A 13,658-nucleotide genomic window follows, 5' to 3' on the forward strand; every position below is an offset into this window, starting at 1 on the left:
AGGGAGGAAAAGTCAAAAAAGAAATAAAGTTAAAAGGTTTACTAGAACAAATTTTATTGGGGGTTTTGATTTGTTTTAAAGAAGAAAACTTCTTTCTTAAGAGATGTGACACCAACTCACCCTTTCTAAATAAGTACGAGAATTTTTTCTTCTCCACCTCTGTTTTTTCACTTTTTCCCTCTTATAATTACAAACACTAAATTTAAAGAAAGAATTTTTAAGGAGATATCCAAAGAGAACTCACTAGACAAGTTACAAATATGTAGGAAAGTGGAAGCTCCACATGTTTCCAATGTATAGAGCGAGCCAATCCTTTTAAAGCAAACAAGTATGTTTTTTACCCTCCAACTCACATTAATGATGCAACACTGTTGTTTTAGCTGCTATCCCTCAATTGTGGTGACAATAGAACAATTAATAATAAGATGGCCTGAGCTAATCAATGCTGAGTGGAGTCAAACTCTGAACATTTTCTTACTAGTATCAGTCATCTCTGCTGAAAAGTATGAGCATTTCATACATTGAAGAGATTGTGAAGACCTTACAATTATAGGTTTGGAGTTGGAAAGAGGAAAAAGAGAAAGTAAGAGATATGTTTGATGAATCTAGAACGGTGTTATCTTCCTGAGGATTTTCATTGTGGAAAATATCATCATCAAGGGGCCAAAGCCATTTGCCATATATTTCAGTCCCATCAGTCAGTGATGTGTAATGCACTCCAGTACAATTTCTTCTTTAGTATCCGGATTTTGTTCATTTGTTACCCCTTTCCCATCTTCTCTCTTCTTCCCCCACAACACACTGTAAAGACCTCCCACGAGCAGGACAACCCCACCAATACTGCATCAATGATTTTCAAAATATGTGGAACTTTGTCAATTTTCATATGCTGATAAGCTATTGTATCAAATAATTGGAAAATAACACCTAATGAACGGTCATGATTATATTATTAATGTAATATATATGGAATTTTTATATATATTAAATATAAATTTTTTATATATTTTTATATCGATGCTGTATGTGTGTATGCATGCATGTGCGTACAAATTAAAAAAAAAAAGTAATAATATGCACCTTCCCCAGTGAAGGGTTTCCTTCCACAGGAATGCAGAGAGGCTGGCTGTAATTATAAGAGCTAATGGAGTGAAAATTGCCGTGAAAACTGGACCCTTCTTCTCTATAGTCCAGACTTGCAGCAAGTATGTGATGCCAGTGACAATTACACCCTGCCATGATCATTTTACAGTCAGCTAAAGATGCAAATAATTAATCTCTACTAGAAGCTCTGTATTTACATACATACACTCACACACACATACATACATACATACATATATACATACATATATATATATATATATATTAACAAGGCCTTGGTCTATTGGTAAAAAGAATATGCTGTGTCTCCAGAAGTCCATATTTCCTACTTAGATAAGCACCCATGTTGTAGTGAAAAGTAGTGAAAGTGTTATAATCACTATAGTTTGATTTCATAGGCTCAACATTGAAAGGATTTCCATCATTTAGTGCGACAATTTTATTCTGATAGGACTTCTTTTCTAGGACATGCCATTGAAAGTGACTTAGAAAAGAAATGCTAGATTTTTTTCTCTAGGCTGCTAAAATGGAAAATAATACTTGGTTTGATGATATTCAAGTTATTTCAACAAACTAAGTGAAGCCTTCATATGATTGTTGTAGAGGAAAATTTGATTGCTGTTTTTGGCATAACCTGCTTGTAAAGACTATTTAATTTTATGGATTTACTAATCATTAACCATATTATCATGTGGTGATAATGGGTGAGATTAACATACACAATACGCTACAGAGAGAAGATGAACGTCCCAGCCAAGCCTCCAGGCTGATGGATTTCTCTCTGCTGCAATGGCCCAAAAAGTAGATTGTATGCAGCTAAAGAAGCATTGTAGAGCAGTAAGGCGTATTTTGGCTGGATATTGCTTGACTATGCGACCCTAAAATTGAAAATAAGTAGTAGTCAGGAAAAAAACATGGGGCAGAAAAAGCATAATGAATAAAAAATAGAGTATGTTAACTCAGATCAACCTGCAAAACAAGCCACAGAGACCAAGCTGTATTGGCGGCAAGCATGATAAGAGAACCTTTTATCCACTCTCCAAAGGAGCAACTATTAATCAGAGAGTGTGCAGTTTGCTTTTGAGTTGCAGGATACCACTTCATGAACTTTATAGGTGGCCCCTTAACAAAAGCAAACACCAAGGCTCCAGAAAGACTGGTTACTGAACCGAACACTTTGGCAATTCCTGGCAGTTGTCTTATGGATATGCTTTCCATCCTGAAATATTCAAAGTCAATCTTTCAGTGGAAGAGATCTTTAATATTTTTCCTTCATTTTCAGAAATAGTATGTTGTCTTGTGGATTTGCTTGCTGGGAATTTGTTTTCTTAATATACCTTAAGCAAACGGCAATGATAAAGGTGAGGACAGGAATTGTGTTGGTGGTGGCAGCAGCAAATGTTGCAGTGGTGTAGTTGATTGCAACATAGTAGAGATTTAAACTCAAGGTGAGCCTGAATTTTGCATATAAGGAGTGTCAGAAAATTCAATCATGCATTAATATTGAATTGTGGCATCAAATGAGATCCAGTTCGTACCCACACAAGGAAATCAAGAAGATCTTGCAGAGTAAATTGTATGATAGAGAGGTCTGCTTACTGCAATTAAAAGTTTCCCAAACTAAAAATAAGAAAAATGGAAAGGACTGAGGCTTAATGTAAATAAGAAATATTATGTACTTCAAGTAACCTTTCAAGAAAGAAAGCGAATGGAGCTAAGGCGACAGTTGCAAAGGCTTGCCGATAGACCACAAACACATAAGGGTTCATTCCTTTGGCAATTGCTGCTTTCGAAAACAAGGCCATGCCTGCATATATAAACTGTACAAAGAGCATTGCAATGTAAGGCTTATGGTTCTCCATAACCATTGCACATTTAATTAAACTCTTCATGCTGTAATGTCTCTTAGCCTCCCTTCTGTGACTCTTCAATTGATAAGGTCTTCAATTTATAGAGAGACCAAGCATTCAGTAGTCCTCTTAAGCACTGTTCTATTTTTTATTTTTTTTCTGCATAAATGTCAATTCTTATTTTACATTAAATTGAAATGAGATTTCTGCTTCAACCAACAATTGATAAATTTTGAAAGCAGTCATTTTAGGCTTGTCATAGTGGCATGGAGGACCACTAGAAAAACACTTTTGCCCTACTTTTCATGACTCAAAGGAGACAGCAGCATGGGTTAGTGAACAGTAGAGTGAAATATGCTTTTCCAGGATATCTGCTATCGGCACACGTCTTTAGCAATTCAAATGACTAGCATCTAATCTTTCAAAAAACATTAAAAGCTAGCTTAATGACGAATGTGCAGTTCTTTTACCTACAAAACTACCCCCCTCCCCTTCTAAATATTGCTTGGTGCTACAGGATAGACATCCAAAGGCATATATGGCTAAAAGCACCAGCGTTTTTGTCATTAATGATTTGGAGCACCATGGATTTAATTGATGAATGTTGGAATTCTCAAATTAGCAGTACGTTTTATTCTAATTAGGATGAGACCTTTCTCTAAGTTCTCTATCTAGATTAAACATATGAGCAGTTTCTCTGAGGAAAACAATAAGGCAAGCTATCACATCATTTTGAGTGCTCATAAGAACCACTAAGAAGGTTGAGTGGATATGCACTAAAGCAAGAATCAGACCAATAGTACAACATTCCATTACTCAGAAAAGTCTAATGGAGATGGAAAGTCTTTAGGCAGCAGGTGTTGCGTTTTATTCTTTCAGTGCAGAAAACAAGGTAATTAGAAGTTATATTTAGGGATAGTGCTTTCACAATTGCAAGAACTAAGATCTATTAATATATGTTATTGCTTATGCTTTCAAATCCTCATCGGGTAGGCTAGGCTAGGCTATGCTATACTTAATTGCTAATTAATGGAATGCCACCCAGCAAGAATCCATTCTAATGTCAAGAGAAAGAATCCATTCCAAGGACTCTCAGAGATCTTTTTGCATGACAAGAAAATGAAAGGACAGACAGAAAATTTGAAACCGTGGTAATGACCATGCACTTTTGAGCCTGGATTGCTCTCAAATTTCAACCAAAAAACTGTTTTTCCTGAGTTTTTTTTTTTCAGGATAAAGCATACTGACATTTGTTAATGCATAGATCTCCCCACATGATGTATCTGACATATTTAACACATTGACCAACACTCTTAGCAAGGTTGCAGCTTTTGAGTCTAGTTCAGAGTTCCTTGGCATGTGGGAAAATCTTGAAAGTGAGCTAACCATTACAACCTTGTCTGTTTTTCGCTACTTAACCTCGTTGATTTGATCTTGCCATGCATACTGCGACGCACCGAGTACCTCAAATTTCAGTAATGATGCGCTATAAAGGGTAAACGATCAGCACATCCTGATGATCCATAACTATCTAATCTTGTCTGATAGCTTGCCCGCTTGTCATTAAAAAATTCAGACCAGCTGAGTTCAGATCTTGCAACTATTATCGTGCACTATGATATTCCACGGCCTTTTTGCTTTTGATGAAAAAATCATTACTTAATCTGATTTTTTTGGTTAAAACGTTACTTAATCTGATTAATTATCATAAGCTTTGTCCAATTTCAATTTATTATAAGATACAACCCCCCATTTTTATGATCTTATACTGAAGTCTCAGTTTTAATTATATCTTACCAGCGCATGAACCATTGTAATATTTACTAGTCTATGGAAAAATCATTAACAAGAAACAAGCTTTTTTTTGTGAGTATGACAAGCCAATGGTTCCGTGCATATCCTCTTAATAAAAATGAGCATGTGACCTTATTGCAAAGATGCCATAGAGGTGGAAGCTGGTTTCATGTCCTTTTCCAGATATTAGACATGTGTTCTTTTAATTTGACAAAAGTTGTAATACAGAACTAGAGTTTACAGACAATAATGGTATCATTCTATTAGAAGCCACCAGAGTAATGCTAAGGCCCGCACCGCATCATGATTTGTGTTCAAAGCAGATCTTATGTTTATCCGTTCTTGCCACTTGCAACAGCCACAAAATTCTACTCCTTCAATTGTTTGCTGGCTTCCTAATAACAGTGTCAGCCATTAACCATTTTTAACCAACTTTCTAGTGTGGAAAAGTATTGAGAATGCTTGATCTGGAGAAAATAAACACCTAAGAGTTTATCGATTTAAGCTGTGGAACAAACATCAATATTCTGAAAAAAGTAAAAAAAAAAAACTTTTACAAAGAAATCAAATTTCGGAACTTTTCGAACAAGAATACATTGCACCAAGAGCAGATTCAGAAATTTTTCTGAGTGGTATCATAATTAAAATAATAATAATAATTAGTTTTTTTCTCTCAATCTAGGAGCTATTGGGAGAGTACTTAGATCAAATTCAACATGACTTTATTTAGAAGATTATTGGATACCGTCATTAGCAAAATTATGTTGTTGCTTAGGATTTGTGTCTTGTGAAATAATTTCTTGTATTTTAAAAATCTTTTCATAACTTATTTATATAAAAACCTATTAAATATTACTATTCATTTCTCATTAATATAAACTAAAATATAATTTTGCATAGCAAATTATCAGGTAACTAATGATTTGATAAATTTCTATTCATTAATCAAAACTAAGTATACGCATCTACAAACAACATAAACTTATATACAAAAATCAAATAATCAAATAATATATCTACAAAATAAATAAAAGAAAGAAAGATTCATAATTTCAAGATATTATTTGACATGCTGTACTATTTTTTATTCGCTAGATTCTGTTTGGGTCCTAAACTCTCAAATTAATCAAAAAATATTTAGACATGAAGTATTTAAAAACTTAAATTGGGTTAAAAATTATTAACAATTGAAGCTTAGATGAGTTGTTTTGATAGAGTAAAAAAGCCAAGGACTGAGAAAAGGAAGCGTCACTGCAAGTCCCAAAAATAAAACTTGAATTTTTCAAGAGAGGGGAGAGTAGTTTAGATTTTGACTTTTTAAATAAAATATTAAATTATATAAGAAAATTTTTTTATCTTTTATTATTTAAAAATATTAATATATAAATTACTTTTTTATAAATCTACTTTGACTTCGACTCTTTGACCCCACCTCCTACAAAATTATAAAAAAATTTGTGAGTTCATTAATGTCATTAACTGCATAAAACTCTAAATAAGTAGTATACTTAGTATAGATTTTTAACAATTGAGTGGTGTCATTTGATTCCATTCTTATAAAGGTGGATCTACCCTTGCACTGAACCAACCTTAAAAACTCAATGAATAGAAGACGCAGGAAGTGTTTTTTTTTTTCCCGAAAAACAGAGAAGATTTTAGGAATCTAATTAGGAAAGGAGAAAAACAAGCAGCTTACTGTCGTTGTTTGTTCCTTCTCTTTGCTATGTTAAATCCTCAAGCGCTTTTACTACACGTGCTTTCTCTCTCTAGAGCTCTTGCTTTCTCTCTCTCTCTCTAAAGAGAATCAAAGCCACAGACTCTAAATCCTTATTAAATCTAGTTCAATGAAACTCCAAATTTTAGAATAAATAAAAATGAGAAAAACTGGTTCAAATTTTCATAATTCTTCATTTAAATAATATAATATTTACGTGTATTCATTTCTCTATTTTTTTCATTTTGTTTATTAAATTCCCTTATAGCACGTTGGTACGGAGAATAGCTACGCTATTCCTCTCTATTTCCCTTATTTAGTAGGTAATGTCTCAAGAAAAAGCTATTCTTGAATATTAACTAGTCTTCAAAATCAGCCAAAAACCATGGTTAATTAAACCCAATCCCTCCCGTAGTATTTGCTAGTCCATGGTTGGGAGAATAGCTTTTAAAATTGATAAGATTAAAATGCCCCTTATAAGAATTTAAAATAAAAATATTTAATATTTTAATTACAAATTATAAAAAATTAATATTTAAAATTTAAAATTTAAAATTTTAAAAATTATTAATATTTTAATATTTTAATCATATAATGTTTAAATTATAAATAAAATATTAATATTTTAAAATTATTAATGTTTAACTTACAAATTATTAATATTTTAAAATTTTAATGAGAATATAAATTAAAAAATGAAAAATGCTAGCAGAGAATAAATAAAAAATTAGACAAATATTTTAATAATAATGTGAGATATAGAAGCTTAAAGTAAAGTAACTAAGAGGGGGATGAATTGGTTTTTTAAATAAAAATTTGATCTTTTTATAGCAAAGTTAAAAATAAGAACTTTTTAAGACAAACCTTAAATACTAGTGTATGAAAACTTATGATGAGAAAGAATGAAGCTAGTAAAGAGAATGAAAATGGAAAGAGTACTCAGCCACGATTTTATAAAGGTTTGACCTTCAAAGCCTACATCCTTTCCCGTGATAGCACAAGGAGTTGGAATCCACTAACCATTGTCTTTTAAATCAAGTTCAGGCATAACCTTTAACATACTACCTTTTCTTGAGGAAGTATAACCTTTCTCAATCTTTTCTATGAAGGTATAACCTTTCTCTACCTTTTACAATACAAGAATAACCTTACACTGCCTTTTACAATGGAGACCTTTTACAATGAAGGTATAACTTTACATTACCTTTTGCGATGGAGGTATAACTTTACAATAGTAGATTCTAACACGTTTCTCAACTAAAGACCTCAAAAGGCTGCTAAGCTAAGCTAAGCACAAAAAGATGAAGATATTTCAAAGAATAAGAACTGAAGAATGAAAGCTCTTTTCTAAGAATCTGCTATACAGATAGAAAATAAATAATATTTAAAAATCTCAACTTTCTCCTACTCTTAAAAAATAATTTTCTTGCTCTTTTCTCTTCTTTCTCTTGTTTCTCACTGGTTTTTCTTTGTCCAATGACATTCTTCACTGAGATATTTATACTACTTTTTGATTTTTGCTTGTTAAGATGGATTTTTGTCTCGTTGCTGAATGTTGGCACCATTTTGAATCGAGGCTGTCGATTTTCAAGAACCAATTTGTAGATGTGTGAGATATTGTGTCATGACCCGGTACTCCCCTCGAGCCCGTGACAATCGCCGCGATGTCCCGGTAGACACTTATTCTCCGAAATGTCAACCCGAAACCTCGCAAGGCTTTACTATCAGTTTCTCTATTCCCTTGTGAGCAACCATTGTCAAATATCGTGTTCTAAAAGATTTTAAGCTGTTTCCAACTTTAAACAAATAAAATGTTAATTTTTCGTCTCACAGGGGTATTTTGGTCATTTTTCTAAAAAATTTTGAAACTGGCTAAAACGTAATATACAAGTACAAAACACATAATTCATATTCAAAATGAGTTTAAAAGTCTAAAATCTTCATTTAAAATGAAATTATGGTTATTTGAATATAATAAGAAAATAAAAGAAATATTAAGTAAAATATTCTATTTTCTTATAAAACAATATTTATAGAGTTATACGTGAATAATTTTTATAACGTAAAAGCTAAATAAATTTATACATACTTAAATACAGTAAGCCAAAATATTTAATTTAATTTACAATAACAAGAGTGCCCCCGAATAAACAAAAGTAAAGAGGACTGTGAACCTACGGTTTGGAAAATGCAGATCCCACTGTAGTCCTCGATGAGATCAGCTATCTACAGTCTATACTGAACCTGAAATGGGTGGAAAGGAGGGTGGTGAGATTATAAAATCCCAATGAGTAAACAAACATCATCATAAACATCTAGAGTTGAGTACATGGAGACAATAAAGTAAATCATCATAAACTGGGTTATAGCATTAGAACACATTTTGTTCAAAACACGTAAAGAGGCTTATGAATCTCATAAAAATCTAGGCTTGTGCCATAAATCCATTCTCGGGGACACCTTGGCCGAGGCATCCTACCGAGACCGCCAAGGCTATTAAAATTCACATTTCACATAAATCATGTTTTTGTTTTGAAAACATAGCCGTTCCTTGGCGTTGGCTGAGTTCCCCCTCACGTGGTGGTTTAGCGTGAAGTGAACCCTAAACTTTACCCCAGGAGATACCCTACGCGCCTCTCCGTTCGAGGTAAGAATATAATGGGGTTTACCGTGCCCCTCTAAAAGGCTGGTCCACAGAAACCCCCTACTGCAGTGATTAATTAATATATAATCCACCATATAATAAAACTCAATAACATGATATGGCAATTTTGTAATTCGTAGTTTTTCAAGGTAACCAAACAATTCGCATTTCAATACAATTGCCAACTAGCCAATCATGCTCGATTTATCATAAGCCAGTTAATTTAAACAATCAAATTGCCACAATTAACAGTCTCCGTGTACTCTATTTTTCAAAATCACTATTAATTTCAAAACAATTTATAATTTAATTTCATTGAAACTCATTTATTCATAAAACATGAAAATTTATCTTTTTAAATTCCTTTTTCCATAGAATTCATGAAAGCATCTAAAAACCACCCTAGATAATTAAAATGACAGTAAGTTTACTCACAATGTCTAGAATGCAGACTTTCGAAGCACTCTGTCTACTGGTCCTCGGATGCAATTTCCTTGCCTTTATCGGAGGACTCACCACCTTGACACAGTACAAAATCGAGAGTTTCACCAAGTTGGTACTAAATCAAAATTAAACTAATTTAGACTACCAATGCATGATATGGAATGCAAAAATGCACTGGTAACTATCTAAACCCGGTATTGGCCTAATTCGTCTTATCACCCGATTAAATTCCTAACGGGTCCGTTTAAACTCCAATTTAATTCTTTTCAGTTTCTATACCTCAATTGCACCCAAATTAACTTAATGTCCCTCAGTGTGGTGCAAATTATCAGTCCCAATAGCAAATTACGAAAATACCCCTAGTGGGTAAAAATTCGTATTTTTGCTCCGAAAATTCTCATTATTTTTCTAGGCTCATAATTCATCATTTCTTAACCAATTCTCCTAGAATGAAAATCAAATTTATCCTCACTCAACACATGGTAAATTCGGCCATTAATGGTTGTGGGAGAAAATAAATTCTTTTCTTGTTGTTTTGTTTCTAAATATGCTAAACTAACTAAAAACACTAACATAACTTAAAATCAAATTAATCTAACAACTTTCTCTCTCCTAACCCATTTTGATCAGCCAACAATTCATCATAAAAACATGTAATTTAAGCATGGAAAATAAAGAGAAATGCTTAAGGAAAATAGATTTCAAGCTTAAGTTGAAAAATCCTACCTTTTTCACTTGTTTTCCTTGATTTTCCACACTTTTTCTCTTGAAATTCCTCACCTAGGGTTTGTTCTTCCTCTCTTTCTCTCTCTTCCCTGCTTGGCCAAATATTTGGAGAGTAAATGGCTGATTTATGCTGATTTTTAAGTTAAATAATAAAATATCATAAGCTTGACACATGGCATTTTCTAATTGGCCCGTTTTTAAAATTTTAAAAATTTAAACATTTTATCTCCACCACATGTTTAGTCAAAGGTCAAAGATGAAGACAAAGGAAGACCATGTGCTGGAAAAAATATCCTGGTGGTGGTGGAAAATTACAATTTTGCCCCTGAGGTGGTAAAATTACCATTTTACCCTTATACACCAAATTATACCGAGATTGCAAATTTTCACTTCTAAACCTCAAACCATACTCCAATAAGTCAAATTATACTCCAATAAGTCAAATGGGGCCAAAAAATTCCTTTCTAAAATTTTCATTTTGTCCCCAGGTGGCAAATGACCATTTTACCCCTAGTTAGTGAAAATTTTGATTTGACTCCAAATTGATCCTCAAACTCCAAATTACCATTTTAAGTCATCCATGAACTGTGAAATCTCTTAATCTCACCTTAAAATTCCTATTTGATCTAGTTCGAGGATTAAATAAACTTTGTTGTACCTCTAGGTACAATACCGACTTTTGTAAATTTTTCGGGACTCTCCTAACATGCAATCATGCTATCATCACATGTATGTCATGAATAGTATTTTATAAGGTCGGGTTTTACATATTGATTCTTTTATATCCCGAGACTTTCTATTTTTTGAGAATCGATCTTTCCACTCTTGTGATATCAATTCTTCTTGTCTCACTTGAAGGCTGAAGCTTTTTATTTTCTGATAATCGGTTTTTTCATTCTTGAGATATCGATTCTTTTTGCCGCATTTCAAGTCTAGGGCTTTTTGGTTTTTGAGAATCGATCTTTGCATTCTTAAGGCATCGATTCTTCTTATCCCACTTTAAAGTCTGTAACTTTTTTATTTTCTGAGAATAGATCTTTGCCTCTTTAAATATCGATTATTTTTTCTCGTTTCGTGCCAAAATCAAAATTCAAATTTGCTTTTTCTCGCTCCATTTTTGTTCTTCTACCCAATATTTTCTTTTTCTCCAAGTTTTTAATTTTTCTCTTTACAGCTTTAGGAATCAATTATGTGATGCCTGAGAAGTCGATTCTGTTGGCTCCATTAGTTTTTGATGATAATAAAACATTCCCATTCATTTGTATCTAATATCTTTACTTGAGTGTGCACAAAAAATTAATCATTTAACTCCTCAAAGAGTATATCAAAAGAAAAAGAGGAAAAAAAACAACAAGATGTAACTATCTAACAAGGAGGAAGCCTATTGGTGAAACAAGGAAGAAGAATATTGGTTGACCAAGTTTCAAATTGGAGGAATGGTGGGCTGAAGAGTTTGAAAACAGAATCAACTTAGTTAACCAAATTAGTCGACTAACTGCTCTTTGTTAGAATCTGCAACCTAAAGCAGAACCAACTTAGGCAACCAAGTCAGTCGACTAAGAGCTCTCTGTCTGCAATTTGAACCAGAGCACTACAAGACAGATTAACGGCTAGAACTCATCTTCAACTGTTGCCAACGGTCATAAACTGTCAAACTACCATCAGAGTTGCATCTCCATGTATAAAAGGGTCTTCCAACAATTAAAAGCAAGTTTTAAGAAGCCTTGAAAGAGATTTGAGCCATAGAAAGTTGAAAAATCAGAAAAGCTTCACTGCACTTGTCTGCACTTAAACGCCTACTCTTGCATTTGTATTTAGCACTCAATCTTGTATCACTCAGATCAACCAGTGATCATAGGTACATTCTTTTACTACTTCTCTTGTATTCTTAGAGTGAAGGAGTCACTCTAAGGGGTTGTTCAAGCTTGGGATAGCTTGATTGTTAAAGGTTGTGGTTGAGCCTTGGAAAACCACTTTGGGTTTTAGTTGAGCCCGTGAAAAACTAGTGTAAAAGGTTTTGGCTGAGGCTGGTAAAAGCCATTGTAAAGCTTGGTGAAAGCTTGTGAATTTCACCGGTGTTTAGTGAGTTTGTGGAAAAATCTTTGGTTGGATAATCAAGGTAGTGGATGTAAGTCTTGGACCGAATCACTCTAAATTGCTGTGCATTTTATACTCTGTTTTTATTTTCTTAAGTTCTGAAAATTAGTTTCCAATATTGTTAAGAGCCAAATTGTGCTATTCACCCCCCCTCTAGCACATATTATAGGGACCAACAGATTCTTACTTTTCTAGTGACTTTCCAAAGTCTTTTGCTTTCTCGAGAATCGATGTTTACTTCTTCTGATATCGATTCTTGTTCTTCTAGTAGCTTTTGTATCTTTAAGAGTCAATGTTTTCTTTCTAAAGAAGTCAATTCTTTCTGTTCCAAAAAAGAAATATTGCCTTTTGTTTTACAGAGAATCGATTTTTCTCATTTAGAAGTTGATTCTGATAGTAGGAACTTGAGATTTAAAGTGTTCAAAAAGTTTTTCCTTTTAGAAATTACTTCAAAACTCTTTAAGGATTGTTCTTCAAGTTCAAAATCATTTTCACTTAGTTTCAAAGCATATTTAGATCATTAAATTTTGTCATTTCAAAATTAGGGTTGTCAACGGGTAGGGTACCTATTAATTTCAAGATACGCGAACCCTAACCCTATAAAAAATCAATTACCCGAGTCCTATTAACTACCCGAATAATTTTAAAAATTACTATCCTAACTCTAACCTTATTACGTTTTTACTACCCTATAATTACCCTAACCCATTTAAAAAATTGATTAGATAAAAAAATTATTAAAATCTTCTTCATGGGTACCCAATTACCTGAACTTGAACTCGTATACATATACAATAATATTTCTTTACATATTTTATAAAATTAACTATTAATTAAATTAATAAAAACACAAATAATAAAATTTGAATTTAAATAATAAAAAACAAAGATCTTAAACATAAACTTAAATAGCTAAAAACAAATATCCATACAACGACATAAACTTAGATAACTATATACAAATATCCAAATAACAACATAAACTTAAATAACTAAACACAAAGATCCAAACAAATAACATAAATTTAAATAACCAAACACATATATCCAAACAACAACAACATAAACTTCAATAACTAAAAATAAATATCCAAACAACTAGTGTATATACTATAATATCCAAATATATAATATAAAGTGTATGTGTTAAAAGACATTACAAGTTATATGCTATAAAGTATATATATATATATATATATATTACAATTAATAATTTTATAAGTTATAATTTTTATAATGTTAACACAAAATAAAAAGTAAATATATTTATATTTAAAGTGTATAT

General features: G+C 32.4%; 1 protein-coding gene across 1 annotated transcript; it reads right to left on the reverse strand.

Moving 5' to 3' along the window:
- On the reverse strand, positions 359-3,019 carry LOC18592613 (WAT1-related protein At1g43650). Its single transcript, XM_018125589.1, has 7 exons — positions 2,794-3,019; positions 2,643-2,702; positions 2,442-2,558; positions 2,074-2,323; positions 1,824-1,982; positions 1,081-1,232; positions 359-840 (listed from the first exon to the last, which is right to left on the reverse strand). Exons 1-7 carry the CDS (start codon positions 2,994-2,996, stop codon positions 699-701), a joined length of 1,083 nt encoding a protein of 360 aa, XP_017981078.1. The 5' UTR covers positions 2,997-3,019; the 3' UTR covers positions 359-698.

The sequence above is a fragment of the Theobroma cacao genome, chromosome 8 (genome assembly GCF_000208745.1).
Source record: "Theobroma cacao cultivar B97-61/B2 chromosome 8, Criollo_cocoa_genome_V2, whole genome shotgun sequence".
Classification (NCBI taxonomy): domain Eukaryota; kingdom Viridiplantae; phylum Streptophyta; class Magnoliopsida; order Malvales; family Malvaceae; genus Theobroma; species Theobroma cacao.